The sequence below is a fragment of the Dufourea novaeangliae genome, unplaced genomic scaffold (genome assembly GCF_001272555.1).
Source record: "Dufourea novaeangliae isolate 0120121106 unplaced genomic scaffold, ASM127255v1 scaffold141, whole genome shotgun sequence".
In the NCBI taxonomy this organism is placed as follows: Eukaryota; Metazoa; Arthropoda; class Insecta; order Hymenoptera; family Halictidae; genus Dufourea; species Dufourea novaeangliae.
This window is the reverse complement of record NW_015374017.1, coordinates 1,333,068-1,354,743: the sequence shown is the minus strand read 5'-3', so window position 1 is coordinate 1,354,743 and position 21,676 is coordinate 1,333,068. Positions and strand designations below refer to the sequence as shown.

At 38.8% G+C, this 21,676-nt stretch overlaps 1 protein-coding gene across 1 annotated transcript; it reads right to left on the bottom strand.

The window, feature by feature from the left end:
* Positions 1-665: 665 nt before the first annotated feature.
* Positions 666-21,584, bottom strand: LOC107188818 (rootletin). Its single transcript, XM_015577183.1, is given in 28 exon segments — positions 666-947; positions 1,283-1,666; positions 1,724-2,029; positions 2,109-2,321; positions 2,402-2,581; positions 2,651-2,758; positions 2,822-2,998; positions 3,077-3,189; positions 3,259-3,460; positions 3,516-3,731; positions 4,047-4,291; positions 4,390-4,575; positions 4,646-4,660; positions 4,662-4,916; positions 4,998-5,190; positions 5,264-5,623; positions 5,691-6,053; positions 6,113-6,243; positions 6,331-6,491; positions 6,559-6,695; positions 6,775-7,011; positions 7,341-7,643; positions 7,724-7,876; positions 7,950-8,331; positions 8,405-8,607; positions 8,677-8,901; positions 10,037-10,129; positions 21,549-21,584. Coding segments are annotated over 28 exon segments (5,859 nt in total).
* Positions 21,585-21,676: the final 92 nt, after the last annotated feature.

Below are 21,676 nucleotides of genomic sequence, written 5' to 3'. Positions count from 1 at the left end.
TTTCCATTATACGGATCATAAGCGACTGCTTGGCAATCCGAATATATATATTTTCAAAATAAATAGTATTAATAATAAAATAAGTTAAATGCTAACTTATATACGAATAACGTGATAAACGACTAGCATAATGTATGTATATGTATGGACGGACTGGGATTAAGTAGATTTCGTGAATCTTACCTCTTATGTAATTTTAACCTGGTACGGTATAGAAATAGTTTAAACAAAAAAAAACCCTTTTACTAACGAGATCATGTGGACCATCGGAATAGCTTTGATCGTGGTACCTACAATATTGTACTGTGACGAGAACACGTACATAAAAATTTCGAAAGTTAAGTGACTTCCCTACTTAGATGCTTTCGAATTTTTATAAAAAAAGGTACGTAAAAACTTCGATAGATTGAAGTACTGTTATAAAAACTGGTGACACTCCCTAAATTTGTAATATAGCCGACACTGATCTGAAGTTTATGCGGATGACGATTACTAATATCCAGATTCTACATGGCAATGAACTTTAAGTACACTTGCGACTAATATGGGTTACATTGGACCATGTTCCCAAGAATGGAAGAATCGTTTATACACTATTCTTCCAGTAAATATGATTAAACATTGGCAGTTTTCATATCTAATTCAGTCTGAAACAGAGTGATAATTCATTTGAGCTGTGCTGGTGTGGAAGATCTATCGTAAGACGTTGACGGAGGTAATGCTAATGACGGTGGTAAACTGGTGGTACTTGTCAAAGTAGAGTCCAGCTTACGAGCTTCGTGTTCTAATAATACTGCGTCTAATGATGGATCTTGTGCTACTGTTCTCAACGAGTCACCTAAAGCCTGTCTTAGATGTTGCATTTCCCTACCAGCTCTTGAACTTCGCAGGACGTATAATTGTCGACGTTTTATTTCTTGATTCAGTTGTTCCCGTAGCAATTGAATCTATCGTTCACACAACAATTCAGTAAATACCAATACCGATACAATGGACTCTAACTATATTGCTATGGTCGGGGCTGTAGGGGAGTAAAATGACAATGAGTTTAGAGCCCCCTTCATAAGTTCTATCGTTAAAGCCTCAGCATCTGCGCTACAGCTGGTTGGTGGGAGGGGTAAGTTCCTCCCGTGGCAATATAGTTAGAGTTCACTGTACTTAAGACGGCGGAAATTTCTTCATTTATAAAATTGCACTAAATGCAGACACAGTGAATTGTAACGGAAGTAATGCAAATTTACACAAATATCTGCAGATTGTAAGTAGAAGTGACAAGAAGTACCTGATTCTCCAAACGTAATACTTGCTGACGATGGCTCTGTTCTCTTGCTTCCAACAATTTTTCTGCCTGCAGTTGGGCAGCTCTAAGTCTCTCAATTTCACCCGTTCTATCTCGACCGAAATCGTACATTGAATGACTATGAACGTAACTGGACTTCACTCTTATCAGCTCGGCTTCCTTTTCCGCAAGCTGTGTTTCTAATCTACGGACTTTCAATCGTAATTCTCGATTTTCCTGTTCGTAATGATCCACGTCGAAACTCGTGCCCAATAGTTCTGCGTGGGCCTTCTCTGGCCGTTCGTAGCTCTTACTACGAACGCTGGTTGATTTAACCAATGATAACTGTCGCTCCAAATTACGTTTATCGTTTTCCAACAACTTCACCTACAATACGATAAATTTATCAAAATACCTTTAAATAGACATGTATAAGTATTTTACCTTATCATTAAGTGCGTCCACTTTTCCTCTCATCTCGCTCCTCTCCCTCTGTGCTGTTTGCAGCTGACGCAATAGCTCCTCGTCCTTATTCGTTGTGTCCTCTTGCGGATAACTGACTATTCTTAATTGCGACTCTAATGTGCAGCGTTGCACTTCATTGTTCGCCAATTCATTCTGCAGACGATTTATTTGATCCGTTAACGTTTGATTTGTACGCTTTAGATCGCTCAAGGACTGTTGCGACGATTCTACGCGTTCTGTCAGAATTCTTCGCTCGTTTTCAGCATTCGTGAGTTGCTTTTGTAACTGGTACAAAATTATCGGTACAATGATAACTCTTTCTAATTCATTAAAGACAAGAAACCGTAGTTTCATTTTTATGTACCTGTTTGGTTTTTTCGTTAGATGTCTGCAATGAAGTTGTTAATTCGAGAACATTACGTTGCAAAGAATTAATTTCGCTCTTCAATTCGGTTTCTGTGTTCGATGCTTTTTCTAACGCTAAATTCAACTGTTCTATGGTTGATTTTAATGAACTACAACGTTCTTCTAAACTTGCCATAGCTCTACTCTGCGTTTCATTTCTTTCTTGCAGTTTCTGTGAATGATTAACAAAGATGTAATTTTTTTTTTAATTTTTGTGAAACAAGATTATGGATTAGAGGAACGTGTACATACATGAATATTCGTTTCTTTCTCTTGAAACATCATTTGCAGTCTTTGGAGATCACCTTCTAACGACATTCTTTGTAACTCTAGCTTTGTAGCGCGGGACTCACTTCTGTTAAGCTCCTCTTGTAAATTCCGCTTATCATTCTCCATTCTGTTCAAGGCTTGTTTCAGTTTGTCTAACTTGTCCTATAAAATTAATCATAAAATAATAAGGAAAGTAAAACCGTTATTCGTTTGAACACATGATACTGTTACCTCGTATTGTATTTTCTCCTCGGTACAATTACTAATCGTTAATTCAAGATTCGCCACTTTCTCGCGTAAGTGCTCGCATTCCTCAGTCTTTTGTTGTAAAACGTTCAACTAAAATATCTTCGTTAGTAATTGAATAGATATTACTGTTAAAACATTGTACGTAAACTATACCTGCATTTCGTAACTACCCTGTCTTTGGGACAGTTTCACTTCCAACGAATTCTTTTCATCCTGCAGATGTTTGATATTAGCCAATAACGTGTTTATTTGACTATCTGACTTATTCTGAGTTTCTTGAGTTTCCGTTAACTGTTTTTTCAAGTTACACAATTCCGTTTTATAATCATCCTGAAATTCGAACAGGTATATAGACAGTAGAATTAAATAAGAAATAGTTGTAAATATGGTAACAAAAGGATTAGTTACCCTTTCACGTTCAATTTGAGCCACCTGTTGCATAAGAGCTCGCACACCCTTTCTAATAGCTTCAGGATCAACATCGAATATAACATCTCTGCTAGAATCAGCATGCTCTTGAGCTGAATTATAAGAAAATCACATTACCGTTCAATTTTTTTTCTTTTCTACTAATTTATTAGTTATATTACCTCTTGCTGGGCTCCATCTCCTCGATGGACTCATCAATTTAAAAGGCATGTTGACACTTCCATCCATTTGAATGCCGGCGATACGACGCAAGGTAGAACCAACGCTATTCAATTTTTGCTCGACATCTTTCTTCGCCATTTCCAGTTGCGACAGCTGAGCATCCAGGGCTCTAACACGTCCTTCGGATCCTCCAAGTCGCGCCTGTACAGCGTACAATTAATATTTCCAAAGTTTCGATTTCGAATTTTTATCTTACTTTCAGTTCTTGAATCTGCTGGGACGCGTCGGCTAAACAAACTTCCAGATTATGTTTCTGATCTTCGAGTTTTCTCTCTCGGCATCGACAATCCTCAAGTCGAACCAACAGTTCCTGTTCCCTCGTTCGCCATCTTTCATCCTCTTCGTCAGCACGGGAACGTAGTCTTCCAAGCTCTTGCCTTGTCACTTCTAAACTGTTGTCCACATCTACCAACTGACCAGAAACAGTTGAGAAATGAAGATAATATGTATATGACCTGTTAACCCCTTGCCCTGTGATTTTTTCGATGTTTGCCAGTCTCCAGAATTACTTTATCATCAATAATTCCCCAGAAAGAAAAAGAATTCGTGTGTCTATGGCAATTGTACATTTACTCTAAAAGTGAAATATTAATATCAGCGAACTAGTATTTCACTTTGACTCAAAGAAAACGAATGATATTGATGTTTGTTGAATCCATTTTGGTATCGTCACCACGAGTCTGACTCGATGTTACAAGGCAAAGGATTGCAATACTCCGTGCATTACCTGCTTCTTCACTTGGTGCAGTTGCAGCTGCAAGCGTTCCCTTTCTTCTGTTTCGTTTGTCAATCGTGCTTGTAATTCTTTTTCATCGCTTTGTGCTTGTGCGTTGCTCTCGTGTGACTTCTGCAGTTCATCTTGCGTGAACCGTAATTGCTTCTGGAGTTGCAACGTTTCACGTTCCATATCGCGAAGTTGCGCCTGAAGACGCGATCTTTCCGCGTCTATAGTCACTTTCATGTCCTCCAGAGCTTTATAATTATTACACACACAAAACAATTATCAACAAAACAATCAACTGTGACAATAGTATTTATTTATATTCATCGTTAGAATAAACTGTAAATACCAGCAATTTTCTGGTACGACTCTTCCAATGTCCGAGTCTGTTCCCTCTTTTCGCTCTCGATACGTTTAACATGCTCCCGTAATTCTTTGTTACTGTTATGATACTTTTCTTTCTCATACGTGGACTCGGCTAATTGTCTTCTAACATCCACTAATTCTTTGCGTACGGTTTCGTTAAGATTTTCAGCTGTGAATGCACAATCATCACGATAATGTGTTATCACCAGATAAGTATTGAAGACACAAATAAAGCTTACCATCTTTCAGTTTTCGCTGATTCACGTTCTTTCCAAAGTTCTTCGATTTTTAAATCGAGCTTTATTTTCTCTTCGTCAGACCTCAACTTAGCCTCCTCTAACTTCGTCTTAAGACGATTCAGTTCCTCGCGTAATTGATTGGTATTATTACGTTCTTGCTCAGCACGCGCCGCGGCTTCTCTCTTTATCCTTTCCACATTGTTCTTCTCTTCTTCCATATCTCGTAAAACGCTTTCAAGCTTCTCCATTAGCGCTTGTTGATCGTGATGAGCTGTGAAAAAAACATACACAGAATCAGTAAAACACAATACAATTTTATAAACACTTTGCCCTTTATAGGTGTATTTTCTACCCATAAGAAGAGCTTGCTGTTTATCGTTCTCCGCTCGCAGAAGAACTTCTTCGTGTTGTTGGCACAGATTTTCAATATGCTGCTGCATTTCATCTATCCGTTGTTGTAGCTGATTAATCTCGTTATCTTTATCTCCACTAAGTTGCAACAAAGACTGTTGAAGTCGCTTCTCTAGGTTTATTTTGATTTGCTCCTATAAAGAAATTTAGTCAATTTCAGTTTTAAATTGCGTCGCTAATGTTTGTACGTATGTGTAAACCTATTACTTTTTCCTCGTTCAATTTTCGAATATTATCTTCACTGTGTTTCTTCATGTTTGAAATAATGTGGTGGAATTCAGCTTCTTGATCGCCACTTTGCTGCGTCAATGTTTGCTTCATTTCTTGAGCTCGTTTCTCACTGTTGTCTAGTTCCTTGACCAGTCTCTCTACTTGTCCTTTTAGGCTCTCCTGTTTGACTAACAGTTCCTTCTGTTCTTTTTCTAACTGCGTCTTCTTCACATGCATGTTTTCTAAATTAGTTTGCGTATCAAACAGGACACCCTCCAGCGTTTCCTTTTCACTGCGCATCGATGCAAGTTGTTCTTGCAATCGTTGAACTTCTTTTTCGTTAGTTTCCAAAAGTACCTGCACCAATATGAATATACTGGTTTATATTTCTACAACACCTTATACAATAATTAATTCCACCAACCTGTTTCTCTTCATTGTCTTTCACAAGATCCTCCAAATTTCGATTGATTCTCCCATTCATTTCATTTGCCTGTTCCAATCTCTGTCTGACTCTCATCAATTCTTCATTTAACGTTTCTTTCTTTCGCGCCAAAACCGACAATTGATTGCTCAGATCCCCACGTTCACGTGTAATCTGTGCTAATTCTATTTCGATCTTCTCCTTTTCAATTTCCAAAAACTTCACTTTCTCATTCAACGTGGCTTTCTCCGATTCCAAATCGAGTCTAGTCTGTTCCGCTTGAAGCAGTTCCTTTCTTAAAGAGCCCAAATCACCTTGCTGATCCGTACACTGACTTGCCAACTTATTTTTCTCTTCTGTCACCTGAAATTCACAGTACATTGTCAGTAATTAGTACGTTAAACAGTGTTAAGAAAATATACCTTCTTCAGTTCTTCCTGCAATCGTTGTTTCTCTTGCTCGTGATTACTGTAAATTGTTTCTAACTTCATTAAAACTTCTTGTACGTCCGACTTCTCCAATATTACGCGTTCTAATTCTAATTCCAAGTCACCTAAGGTAACAGTGAAAATAACATTAATGCATGAACAATATATAACGTGTACATAATAAATAGTATGCGATTTTTATAGAACAGTACCTTTACTCTTTTCAATTTGTGAAATTAAACCATCCGTTTCCAATTTCTGTTGTTCCAACATATCTTTGGCAAGATACGCTTTATTCAATTCTTCCCGTAATGTTAACAACTCTTCCCTCATTTTGCTACATCGGTCTTCCTCTGAACGGAGATTCAGTTCCCTAGTAATACAATGAATAATCGTAGCAATTAGGCAACAATACAAATTACGGTTGTTAGATAACATACCTCAATTCTGTTTCTTTGGAAACTCTATTCAATTCGCTTTGAAGATACAGTTTCTCATCCTCGAGATTATCACAGAGTTTTTGTAATTTGTTATTAGCTTTCTGTAGCTTTTCGTAATCGTTGTTCAAAGTCTCCATCTAAAAACAAGAATACTCCATATCGATATGTATATTAACAGAAGGTACATACACGTTTGTTCGATAGAAAGAATCTTACCATACTGTTGATTTCAACTCTACTTTTGTCAAGTGCATTTTTCTCCACCCTTACGGTATCAAGACCCTTTTGTAGCATATCTTTCTCTTGACTCAGTTGTGAACACTGCGACCGAGCGGAATCCAATTCAGAGATCAACTCCTCTACCCGTTTCTCTAAGGTTTTAATATTTTCTTCGGCATTTTCGCATTGTTTTCGAGTCGTAACCAATTGTTCCTTGTTAGTTTGTAACTTTACCTATTACAAGAAAGTATTCGAACACGTTATAATATGAAATATGTATTGTAAGTTCTCTATAGGATGAATGTTATGCTCTTAGAAGTTTTCAAAGTATATAATATATAGACTACGGATTTTTATGCATAATGACATTTTACAAAGTAATTCGCACAGACAAGAACAAATATAGGAACTTCTATTTTTTTTTAAGTATCTTATTAGATTCAGACTAAAATAGAAAACTCATTGCATCTGAGTAAAGTTTTGTCTTTTAGTGTATGTCGCAGAGCCCCATATACACTATAACTGCATAAAATCCGCAGTTTAATAATATAAAATCGTCGCACCTGGAGCTCGTGTATAGTCAACTGATATTTATGTAGAGCTGCTTGCACAGCACTGATTGTACTTTCAGCAAAGGCTGGAATGGCGTTACTTCTTGTACCTCTTTTTGGCGATCTTTGAGGAATAGGAGCGCTGGGGGATAGATGCAAGTGAGGAGGCGCTTGAGTACTTTCAATCTCTCGAGCTTCTGCATCTTGGATCACCGCGTGTGCTATGTCTCTCAATGCAGATTGTAAAATTTCCACGTCGTCCTGTATACGTCCATTGCGATGCACTTCGGCTTCTGCCTCCCCACATTTTTCTTCCTAAATGTAAATATCAATTATTACCATTACAAACACCATTTGTTATTTCTGTTTAATAATATTTTACTTTTACGATTTACCAAAGTATGGACATCTCGAATAAGCTGATTAATTTTTTCTTCCTTTATACGAATCTCATTTTGAGCTATATCATACTGTTGCTTAAGGGTTGTTAATTCGATTTTCAAGTCGGTTGTTAATTGTTCCTGTGCCTGTTGAACTTGTGGCGATATCTAATGTACGAAGGAAATATGTGTATGGTTTAGGATAGAGAAATATTTTAAATTACTAAGGGGATAAGTTTACCATTGGCTGTACAGCTGCTTGCATTTTCATAGCGAATCCTGTGTTACTACAAGCCGATGAAACGTCATTAAAAGTAAAATTGATACTATTTTTCATCTTTGTTAAGTCTCTTTCTGTATTAGATTTTATCTCTGCAAATAATCGTTTTACAGAGACGACATCGCGCCAAAGGTTTAATAATCTATTGTGCTCTGAAGTATAATATTCATTAAATGCTTGCTCCTCTTCCCTCCATTCTTCTTCTTTAATAGCCAATTCTTCTCTCAGTATGTCCCAATCATTACTTAACTTCTGTAGGTCATTGGTGAGCGCCTCGTTCGTTTGATGTGATTCTTCCAACTGGTCTTTCAAAGTTGTGTTAAGTTGTAACAATTTCTCACATCTACGCAAAGTATAATGCTTGTAAACATATACACACTGTACTCTTAATTGAAACTGTAGCAATAAAGTGTTACCTTTTACGTTCCTCTGCAAGTTTCTTTAGGGCTGTATCTAAATCATGAATCTGTTCGTCACGAATTTCTCTTAATGTCTGATGTGCTGCATCTAAAGGAGTAGTGACTACTGGTACTGAACTTGAAAGTTTATTAGAATCAAATGCACCAGATTCTACCATCTGATTCTCAAGTTCTGAACATCTTTGTTTATATTGTAAGACCTGTAAGCATAGATTGGTGCATAATTATTGGGTATATTTATCAATTGTCAAAAAAGATATAAATGTTACTTTTGCTTGCAAACGCGAAACAAGAGCTGCCTGATGCTGCTGTGCCTGCCTATATGTATCCAACCTCCTCTTATAATTAGAAGCTTCCTCTTCTAGTCTGTGACGCAGTTCAAAATTCTGTCTGACTAATGCATCTGGAGACAAATCATCCTCATCTACACGATCACCTGCACCACTGACGATAGTTCTTGAAGAGTCCATTTTACTACCTGCGTTCTTGTCCGTCTGTGACAAGAATAATTTTAGCTGCACAAGATTACTAAAAATATGTTACAAATAGATATTGTTATGAAATAATATTAAAATGTTTAGAAACAGATGTATACCTTATAGAATTCTAAATTTTGTGTATATCACATAGTTCGATTTAGAACGTACCAACATGTCATAAATTATTCATTACAACATTGTAAAATAAAAATTATTTAATATTGTACGTAAAATTAAATAGAAGTAGAATATTAGTCTCTGAATATAATTACTACTTTATTGATATCTATATTACATTCTTATTTATTTTTCAGTGTTAAACGGGCTATAATAAAATAATGTAAGTTTTTATTGAAATATAAAATCATGTACATTTATATATTTACGGGTATATATATTTATCATCCAGGTTATGTTTCTGTTTATTGTTTACCCGCCGGTTGGCCACGGTTGGCAGGGTGCACGGAAATTGCTCGCACGAAAGCAAACATGCAATATGCGGTTTTAAGATAGCGTGAGTTAGTTACGGTTCTACATAGTGCATCTACAATGCACGACTTTTAAACGTATAATCAGAACTTAAAAAGTAGTTAAGACAAACGTTAATTAACATTGTAACTAGACTACGAACGTTTAAAAATATGTATTTATGTATACAAATTTCTGAATGAATTTAGAGTGTTAGAAATTAAATAGAAGTTTTAAAAAATATATAAAATCTGCAGGCTAAGTCCCAGATAGCACATGACGCCTTAAAGACGCCCATTTTACGGCTATTTTAGGTCTAAGGCGCCTTTAAGCCGTCTTGAAGGCGACATTACGCGTCATGTGCTGTCTGGGAAGTGGGCTTAGTAAGGTCTTACCCTTACATCACTTTTTCTCCTAGCAGACACCGAGTGTGCTCGCGAGTATACAATCAGTCTATCTAATATATAATATTCAGTGTGCGAAATCGTTGTAGATTTTGACTTCAGTAAAATTATCAGATATGTTTAAAAATATTGCTATGGAATATATTTCAGACCAAATGTGGAAGTAGCGACGATCGTTTGTCAAATCGTTTAAGTAACGAAAAAATCTTCCCAAGTATAATGAATTACAAGATTTGTTCAACCAAGTGTGTTCTTAAAAATTAATGAATCGAAAATACCTCTTTCGTCTTGTTAGGCCCTCTTAGAAACGGTGGCCGCCGCCTTTCCATCTGTCCTCTCGTCGACAGCTGTGAAACACCTTTGGACAGTGGCTGTAACACGTTTCGTTAAATCTCAGCACATTTTTACAAAACTCAAATATTACTCAAACATTCCCCTGTCGACATTTTCAAATGTATCCTCATAACTTCTCAAGAGGTAGACGAAAAAAATCGTTCATTTCCGAGAATCGTCGTTGCTGAGATAAACGATAATAAGAACAAAAAGAGAAATGCATAAACTGATAACGAGGAAGCTCTGACATTAAGTTGACACGACGCCTGTGTTCTACAGTACGTATATTCGTTCGAATTCCGCTGCGGTCAGCTTGATCTCCGCGAATGGATGGCAACAGGACAAGCTGTTATAAAAAGTACCGTTATCGGTTAGCAAAGACCAATTGAGAATCCCCTATGCTACTTCGAATGTTCTTTCTTCCTCCAGTTTCGAGTCTCACTACCGGCCTAACGATCCTCAGAAATCGTTTTCCACCCTGCGTCCACGTCCGACAAGAATCGAGGAATGACCGAAGTCGGTAGACACTTCCGGGCAGAGTTGGGCAGAATTTTATTCGAATAATACATAGTGAAAAGCAGCAGTATCTAAGATCGCCATCCTGACCTTCAAATACTTAATGAGATTACATAAATGTTTGCCAAGTGACTTCTCAATGAAGGAGAACTATTATTTTGTTATAAAAATTAAAATTTCCACGTTTAATCGATTAAAAATCGACCAAGCAGTTTTTTGTCTTTTATTCGAGACTCTTTATCTAGATAATGAACTTTCCCATCTCTGCTTCCGGGGTTAGGGGTCGCAGGCATCCTAAATAATTGCCCGCGGCCAACGATTCACCGGGGTGAACTACTACATGAACTATACATACTATCATAAACGACGGTACATTCTTGTCCATTTTTAAAACTTACACCCATGCCCTGAAGCGGTCAATAATTTTTTCTTGATTTAATTTATTTTTTAATTTCACTAAGTTTCCTTTTCGCCGGGGAAAATGGTAAGTTACAGCCAAACATCCAGCAACATATTTAACTTTTATTTTTTCTACGGGAAATTTCCATAGTGTAAATTTCTATAACTGTTTAAATAATTATGACTTGTTATATCAATTTAAAAGCATTAAATAGTGCAACAAATATAAAAACACTGGTTTTTCTCAACCTATCTATTGAAACATTGTTGATCATATGGATACTCGACCTAGTTTCAGTAGTTTAATTTTCTGCCACTAGTTGGCGTATCAAAATTCTGACTTTCCCAATAGCTCCTCCTCGATTTGCCTCTTTCGGCTGGCAGAGGTTTTGTCGTATCCGGTATCTGGTCGAATGGTGGTAGAAGAAGCACGACCCACACCGCCAGGCACCGAATGGCACCAATCGATATGTATATGGCGAACCTGGGCTTCTCGGAGCGAGGATATCGCCCTTCGAATACACTGGCGTCCGAACTTTTCTACGACTTCGTGCACACGACTTGAAATCGGCGGATCGTTCCCCCCGTCTGGCCGACCGCGAAATCGTAAAGGATCGCCTCCTCGTCGACCGGAAATGAGAAGGAGGAGGTTTCGTCGAGTCTTCCGGGGTAAATCGATCCTGTCGCGATAATTATTGACTTCTGTAACTTTACGATTATGACGGCGATCGTTTCTTGCTTCGAGAAATGCTGACGAATCCCGTGGAAGATTACGCAAAATCAATTAAAAGACGCAAGAGAGTCACGGGATAGATATAGAAATGAGCTCCGTGATTAACGGCGATGTGCTCGTCGAATGTTTATTTAAGCTGGCGGATTCGCGAGCGAGATTTACGAGACCTACGTTAAGAAATTATTTCTTGCTTTGTGTGTTATGCTGTATACCTTTGGAGGATAGTCTCCTATGAAAACGAATCACTTTGAGTTAGACTTCGAATTTTTAGGATTTTTTCACAAGCACGATACTGTGTGTGACATACCGAAATGAAAACTGTAATAATCAAAGATTAACTGAATTTTTAATTATACAGTAATTTAGTGAATTTTTTAATGAACATAGTGAACTTTTCTATACTTCTGGTTCTGCTGAAATATTTCATGGAAATGGGGCACTTAGTTAAACATCCGCAATCTTCCTCATGACGTTCGTGAATTAATTTGAGCATTACTCGATTTTTACTTGCATGTATATTTATCTTGGTTGTTTATTTATTATATTAGACTTCTATTCGTTGTCATTGGTCGTTGTATATACATTTGTTTTTATAAGCAACGCAGTGGGGGGTCTAGGGGGGCTGTAGCCCTAGATCCCACATTCTAAGGGGGGCCTCGTTCTGAACCTTCCATTTCGTTATGATTAAATGTTATTTAATTTTATTTAAAATAAATTTCAATTTTTGAAGATTTATGTATTTTGTTGTGCCCTATTACAAAAATCCCCGTCACCCCCTTGCGCTTTTCAAGGGGCCCCCGAAAATCTGATAACCCTGGGCCACAGAAAATCTTATCCGAGCCTGAATACATACGGACCTTTCTACATCAACTTGCATACGCATCCGATGCCGAACATTCTCTCAACTTTTTTAAATCCCGCATCCAGACAATCAGTTTGCTCACGAATCACACGGAACGACCTCGAAAGTTCAACGTACGAACCGACAACGGCGCAGAGGCTACACGTTTTAACAACCCTCTGAGAATCCCGCAGCTGGACTAACAGTCGCGACGAGATAAACCACCGCGACGGGTACAATTCGATCTTCCGCGTCGATAGTAATAACAATTAGCTGGGTTGAACAGACGGGCAAAAGTTTGCTCGTTCCAAAAATTTTCCAGTCGTTCTCGATCACGTGTCCCGGACGGACGCGATATCGAGTTTGGAACTCGGTTCCCGTAATTGCCCGGCATCAGGAAGCTCCGTGACGATGGAATCCATCGAATCCGCCGAACTTTTCTTGCATAAATCAGTCCCTCGTAAATTCCAAATCGACGAATACATACCGAAGTTCGTTGCACCCGTCGAACCTTTCCTGTCGTCGTTGATAACATAGACATAGAAATATATAGGGTGTAACAAAAATGTTGGAGGATCCGAAAATGGAAGATTCGTGAGGTGATTTGAAACAACATTTTCCTTAGCGAAAATGTACGAGACTTTGTTAGGTACGCGCTGCGATTGGTAGCCAACGCTACCGCGGATGCTCGGCAAGAAGAGTCGCGCTCTGATTGGTCGGGGTTTTTCGTTAATATCTCGTTAACAAAGTCTCGGATAACATTTTTCCTAAGGAAAAACTTGTTTCAAATTACCTCACGAGTCTCCCATTTTCGGGTCATCCAACATGTTTGTTACACCCTGCGCATCTCCCTGAAACATGCATCCCAAGTTTAGAAAGAGGTAAATAGCTTTAGAAGGAGTTAGCGTCTCTTTTTAAATCTAAGTAGTGGCCTGACGCTCAGTCTATATTTCTATGTCTATGGTTGATAAACATCACGAACCTACAGAAACAATTGTTCAACAGATCAATAATAACGATTAAGAAGTCTCGGTTCAATACAAATTCCACCGTCGTAATCATATGATTCTCTAATCGTCTGACCTTACCACGAACTCTCTTGGTCTAGTAGCGCCAGACGATCCCTGACTGAGACAAATTGTCAAATCGGTTAACATGTTCGCGATCGTGGAGTTTGAACCGTGTCAGAATCGTCGACGGAAACACGCGAACTGGACTAAACCGCTCGGTTACCATATCTAAACGAGTTTTTGCAGACAATCGTTCCGTGGGTCATTGAAGTCTCCACTTCCTTCCCTCGCGTCTCCTCCCTCTTTTCTCACGTTATCCTGTTCGGCGATAACAGCACTAGTAGGATGCAGACAGCAGCCGTAGGTTTCGTTGTCTTCTGTGATAGTTTCCACTGCTCCTCCGTTAATCGTCGTTGTTCTCGTCTTATTTCCACTCTCATACAGCGTGGACAAAGTCGAAATTGTGTCGCGGCATTTCTGCGAGAACTCTGCGCGGAGTTTCCCTAAGTCGTTTTTCTTTTTTTTTTTTTTATTAGATAACACCGAACACAGAGATGGTGTGCAAAATCACTAACAGTGATCGTACAATGATGATCACGGTCGTGATTTAACTTCATTCGCAATGTGTGATTTTTTTTATCTTAAGGGAATTTGCTCACTGTGATCGTAATTCTTGGTCTTTGAAAAAGAGAACATACTCGATATGATGTGAATATGAATTACATTACTATTTGTGTTTTTAAAATCGGTAGAAAAATAATTATGAAATAGTGATTTGCCATAATTATACAACATATATGTTATGTAATATATAGATTAGAATTTATAATCATTAATTTGTTCATTCCCAGATAGCACATGACGCCTTGAAGACGTCCATTTTACGGCTATTTTAGGTCCAAGGCGTCTTTAAGCCGTCCTCAAGGCGCCTTAGACCTAGAATAGTCGTGAACTAGGCGTTTTCAAGGCGTTATGTACTATTTGGGGTTAATTCTTGCTGTTTCCGGCGTCTTTTTTTTCCTCCCGTTGGGAGAACACGCATTGGTATCGCTGCTTCTCGTTTTTGCAATAATGCCTCTACGACGGATTTGCGATCGCATTTTCGTTCGTGACGTGTCCAACGCTCAAGAAACGGGATCTCGCGAATTCACGGCGAAGAATTTCACCGGTTTGATATCGATCGACCGCAACGCCGATAAGTGCATCCGAATGGGCACGTAGCGTGAGGGAATTCGGGCTACACCGGTATTCACGGTCACATAGTTTCGCGAAGGGACGCCTGTACTCGTCCTTGACCATGCCCGGGACGAGCCGCGATTAAACGCTTCGAATACCGAATTGATTCATAGTTCCGACCCCCGTCTCGTTGAACTTCCCCGACTCGAAATCAATTTGCACCTCGCCAGGAAGAGCGAGATCGCGCGGGCTTTCGGGTCGACTTCAATGAACTTCGAAATTCCTTCGTTCCTTGATCGAGCGTGACTGGAAACGCGGAGCTATTTCATAGACGGTCGAACGTCTGGGTTAGATTAGTATTTTATAAAAGAATTTATACGTGTAAATTCACGACACTGTTGTTTATTTCGTTATAATTTGTTTAATCAGAGAACCATTAATTTCTCGATGGAACGTAACTGGAAAGGTGAAACTATTTCATAGGCAGTCGTAGCCCAGATAACACATTACGTCTTGAAGACGCCCATTTTACGGCTATTTTACGTCTAAGGCATCTTTGAGCCGTCTTCAAGGCGTCATGTGCTATCTGGGAGGTCTAGATTAGGCTAGGTTAGTTTTCATGATGAAATTTATACATGTACATTACACTGACACTATTGTTTATTTCTTTCTAGTCTGTTGAAGCATTACAGTCGACTCGTCATCTCGGAAAAGGTTATTAAGGTAGAAAAAAACCAGCGTGAATGGGAATAACAACGCAGTCGCCATTTTGGTGCACGCGTCACTGTCAGTTCCAGTATAAAATCTTCCGTTGTTGAATCGAGTTTACGTATTCGGAATCATTCGTCGAACAATATAAGACACTTTATCTTCGCAGTCATAATCTAAAGTCTAACAAAATTACGGTAATAAACGTTCCTGAACATTGTTACGCCATAAAGATGGGAGATAACCTAAATGAATGAAAACAAACAATGAGAATCGTCCAGAGAAATTAACGACGGTCAATGTCCAGTTTCTATATTCGCATAGATACAAGACTCTATGCGCGAATCGGTCTTTTAGTTGCTTATCAGAGGCGCCTGATTATCCTTTATCGGACTTCCATCGCGTCATCCCTTAAGGTTACGGGATTTTATCGATCCAACGACATCACAATTGAAGACCATTCATCTGAACAGCATCTGAACAACTACTTTCACATGTTGTATCATTTAATCGGCAGAAATAAAATGTCTGTGATACGAGGTGTAAACATTGTACAGTATACGTTGTAAAATATTAACGATAAAGTAATTTTTGAGAGTGAAGTATTAAAAAAAATCGTATGGCAAGGGGTTAAAGTCATAAATCGTTGAAAATGTAGGCGTTTTGTTAATAGAAGCTGCTAATCGTGTTTCAAATTATACTGCAATATTAAATATTACGCAAAAATTCTGTAACTCTTAATAAGTTACTGTATACACTTGTTACTTTTAAAACTTCTAGGAAAATATATTTTCCGGCCGCGTACATTAAGATTGCGCATAAAAACTACCGCGTAAATTGTGTTATAATTTACCGCGTAAATTGAGGGAGGGCTGTAAATGTTCAAAAATTGAAATTTATTTTAAATAAAATTAAATACCATTTAATCATAACCCATAAGTGTGGCCCGAGGCTACAGCCCCCCTAGACCCCCCCTTGATCCAGGGATGGGGAGACACGTCGCATTAATAACGTCGCCGAGAAATCGATGCAATTCTATCGGGAGCTCGTTAATAAGGCCAGCGAGAGACGTGACGATGTGAACGTCTCGCAAAGTCGGGGAAACTACCACGGTCAATGTTCATCGTTCGTTCGGTTCACGTGCTGAGTGACACGACCCGCGCAACATGACGAAAAATATTTCCAGCGAGAAGCTCCAGTCGGTTGCACATGACTTGTCGTGTGGAAATTGATAATGGACCTTTCTTTTCGATGAAATGAAATCTTTTCAAATTCTATTCGATTCGTAACGGTTCATATATTTTTTTTTTTTTTAATTTATGGCAAATAGAAGACTAATCACTGTATGAAATGTTTAGTTGAACTTGAACGAGTTGACTGTAGGGAACACGCCTAGCGTATTCTGCTGCTTAAAGGGAGCGCTTTTTAATGGTCATCTTTAACACCCCGTGCTTTCACTCTTAACATTGCGAACGATCGTACGTAACGTTAAAGAATTGAAATCAATGAAAATATCTGAAGGTGATAAAGTTTTTATCATCTGTACCTACTGCTGTATAATTATTTCGTAGGTAAATATCTCATTTTAGAAGAGTTCAGGTAGTAATTGCAAGGCCAGACAATACTTAGTTTTCTCGAATGTACCATCTTCCCTCATTGCATAGAAGCACCTCATTCTTCCGCCCACGCAGGTAAACCTTTTAACCTAAACCTAACAAGTTGTAAGTCTGCAAATTGACTTAAGAGAACTTCAGTCTTCCTGCCTTTAGGTACTTAATAGCACCTTTGTAGCTCGTGTTGTGAAGTCGACGGTGTTCCAGCAAGTAAATGGGAAACTCCGAAGTACTCTGACACGATAACTTCAGATTTTGCAGTCGCAAGAAACACCTGCTGAGAAATACACCCGTAACCCGAACAGGAGTGCAGCTTTAAGGTGGCTCATGTAAATTCTTAATAATTATAGATTTAGTTGAAAATTTAACAGAACATTTTTAAAAGCTTCAACTTTCGATTGCTACCAAAAAATCATCACCGATAAAATGATTGAAAAAGAAACGTTATGAAAATGTCTTTTCAACACAAGCCGTATGGAATTGTAGTGGATACTGAGCAGTTAATTACTTCTTATTTAGTTACAAAAAGTGACATTTTCATAAAAAACTAGGTAGTCATGAATTTTTTTTATCGATTTTTAAAAGTATGCTAACTTTGGTTTCAGTGCGTTTAGTAGTAGGTATCTTCTACGTATGTCTGCTATGAGTGTCAACGTCACTTGTTTTCCATCGGTTTGTTCGACGAACTTCTCAATTTTGTCTTAAAAATTAAAGAAACAAAAATTAAATTTTAGTCACAAGAAAAAAAATTTTGTTTCTTCCTCTTATTTGTAAATTGTTTTTCCATTTCAGTATTTGGAAGTAGTTTAAAATATTAATCATACAAATTAAACTGGTAAAATTCAGAAAAAAACGGAATATTCCGTCCCAGCTAGTTACGACACCAAACGCGTGTGGTTTAACTAACCCAAACCTTACAGAAACGTGCGACAGTCCTCGATAAGCCAGTCAGCACGTGCTGTTCCCCCGGCCTTGGTGGGGTTCCATGACACATGATAGAATCAACCCCAACCGCGAAACCTGGCCTAAATATTATTCCAGCGTGCACCACCCCACGAGTTGGATGCGTCACACCGCTGTGAAACTGGACAGTGGTCAAGCCATTGTCATAACGAGTCATTATTTATTCATATACATATCGGAAATGGGATTGCTAACCCGTAAGGGTGTTTCGCAGAGGGAAAAATCGATAAAGGGGAATTTTTATTTTTTGAGAGACTACGAACTGCGTGAAAAATGGGCTATTTGGTTGTTAGCCTTTTGGGTGTTTGATATGGTCTTTAGGAAAGAACTATTGGAATTAGTCGGCTCTGTTCGATTGAAATCTCTAGGTGGTGACTATTGAATTGGGTACCAATCACAGCGCGTATTAACAAAGCCTTGGATAACATTTTTGCTAAGGAAAAAGTTGTTCTAAATCGTCCCAGGAACCCCTCATTTCCAGGAGTCGAAAATTTTTGGGGCACCCTGTATACTCGTAACTGATGATTAGTCGGGCTATATTTCCAAAAAGGAATTCAGTTTACATCCAAAAGCATAAACAGTTTATGGTTGTTCGATGTCGGATCAATGGGGGCTAACCAATCTGTGAATAATCGTTGTTTTCGTTCACTTTCAAATTGCACCGATTTTCTCGTCGCGTACTCGACCACGATTATAGAGGCGTTTAATGCTACAGACGCGTAGATCAGAGATCATTATCCGTAGATCGGGGGAAACGCGTGAGTGCCGGTGTCGGGTTCGTTTACACGATTCTACGAGGCCGTCGGTCTACACCAGGCGCGAGTTAATGGAAGAAGTCAATCAATCCTCGCGGAAGCGAAACTAGTTAACAGGTAACGCTAATTATCTCATTTACCGGCGGGTCGAGTCTGTTGTGCCTGGCGAGATCTCGCGGAACGATCGAAGATTCTGTTGATTAATCGCGTGGCGAACGGCTACCAGTCCAGCACTTCAGAATTAATTTCGCTTCGTGAAAGGAAATTTCGTTCTACGTTGGTTCTATGCTATAGTGAATTTAGAAAACGATATTCCAGCCGTAGATGTATAATAAATATTATACGTCTATTATTCCAGCTTATGAAATTGTGTTTCATTTGTTTATTGATACAGTAATTCTCTTGTTATATTTATCTATCGATAAGTTACAAAGGCCAATTATTTGAAGCTATCGACCCCATCTGAGCTGAATAGAATTTGTCACAAAAGGATTCAAGACTGAAAATTGTGAGTGTCATTTAACACTGGTTTAATATTTAAATCACTATTACGTTGCTGCTTTCAGAATTAAATTGACCCGAATATGTACTAATTTATATAAAATTGAGACAAACTCGTGGCACAGATGGATAGGAAGCGATTCCTCAAGAGAAAATCAGTGGAAAATGCAGGATAATGCGAGTGGTCGTAATAAGTAGAAACGGCAAGTGGTGGACAGACACGGTAACAAGAGTCCTGTTCAATGGTCCGTTATTTTTTAAAATTTCAATCTAACATTTCCCTTTTAATTGTCAATCTTATATTTCGCTTTAAATTTTCAATGTAATATTTCTCGAAAACAGTGTACTATTAACTAAAAATTGCGTTCCTAGATTCTACATTTCTTTCCCACCAGGCTAGTCTCCCCAAACATCTCGAAGAACAAGTATAAATCACAAAAAATCAAAACAATAAATACAATAACAGTACAAAGCGAACAATCTATTCAATGGTAACATTATAAAAATAAAAAAAAAAAAAAAAAAAAAAAAAAAAAAAAAAAAAAGAATAGAAATCACTTTTGAATTTTCCCGCCGAAAACTCACCCGTGACATTTTCAAATGTGCGGTTGTAGCAAGGATGATCAGAGATGGCGATTGATGCTTGACTGGATTTGATGTCGGATGTATGGATGTTGGAGGATGGCTGGCGGCGATACGGTTTCCTCGGGGCCTGTCGACGGACAGAAAACGTTTGTTCGCTGGTGCGCGCGCGTTCGACGCGGACGGACGGGCTGGCCTTCACTGAACCCCGTCGGGCGTCGGCGTCGCGACGCTACCGCGCCCGTCGTGGATCCAGGCTCGCGTGCGATCGCGTGCTTAACCCCCAGGCGGGCTAACGTTCTTCCCGTGTCTACGCGCCCCCGATCCACGGATCTGGAGGGTTGGCCGTTCGCCGCTTAGGATACACATGCGACTATTTCGGGGTTAGGTAACCGTCGTGAACTTAGTTTTAGTCAGTTAACGATGCCCCGGTTAACAGGCAGCGTCTGTGATAACGTACTCGTACCGGTGTACGTTCTGTAATTTATGGACGGCAAGTTTCCAAGTAATTAAGCATCGATTGAGATTCGAATTCACCGGTGGTTTACACGTGTTCGAGCCTTTGTTGGTTACGGACCTTATCTTTCGAGGGTGGAATCCGCTAGAGGCTGAGCGTTTGGGAGATTCTATAAGATTTAGGGACTTGCAAGGGATGGCACGGAAGTGTACCCCTCCGATTTTGATGACACTTCGTATGTCTGTTAAGCAGTCAAAAATAAGGGACGCGTATTTTTTTTATCGGCTGAGACGCGATTTTAAGGGGTGAAACCATTGGCGTAACTAGCTAGGGGCCAGGGGAGTCTGCCCCCCCCCCCCGTCCAAAAATTATTGAAATATATAACAAAACATTCGGTAGTTAGCAAAATCTTATGTTATAAAAAGTAAGTACTTGCGATACAAAAAATTAAATATGCTCCTCATTACGTTAAAATATTAAATAAAATTGTATTAGAATTAAGCTATTTTATTTTAACATTCAACTGTAACTAATAATCCTGTAACATGCGAAAAATATTTTCAGTGGTAATATAGTTAAAGTCCACTGTAACTATTTATAGAAAAAATAGGATTAGAGCTTGTAAGATAGATAACAGAAAGAAACAACAACGCCTGCAGGATACTGACCACTTAATACAATTCAAATTACATATAAAATATTTCTTGGGTTTTCATAATTTACAAAGATATACGGGGGTGGTCACACTTAAATGCGACACCCTGTATATTTTGTCAAATTGCCCTTGCGAGCATCCGCCGACCACGGGTTAAAAACCGTTTAAACGGCGATGAAAATTGCTCGGGTTGATCGTAAATCCCACGAGCGATCACGGGGACGGCGGTTCGTTAAATGAACTCGGTATGTCGTGACCGGAGTGATTCAGACTGAATAAAAAGTTACCCCGTCGTGGTACAAAGAAGATCGAGAAACCATTACGCCGTGGGTACCAGCCGCAGATTCCCGCCGACGACAAGTTCGACGAATAATGAATCGGAGGACATATCTTTTCGCTGCGTGCACGAAACAATAATCGTGGGACGGACGGGGCCATGCGATCCGGGAGTTCCTTGTTCTTGGATTAATAAGGAGAGAAAAAGGAGGATGATCATCCCCTAAACAACGCGTATCTATTGTCAAAAGCTTGTTCGATATCCATTATACCATCGAAGGTTCTTTCCCAAAGAATCTTCTAGTCATGGTGACAGATAAGCTTCGCGGAAACGTACAGTGTGTAAAAAATATTTGTACACGCTCAGTTTTTAGGAAGCAGAAGATAAGGATGATTAAGT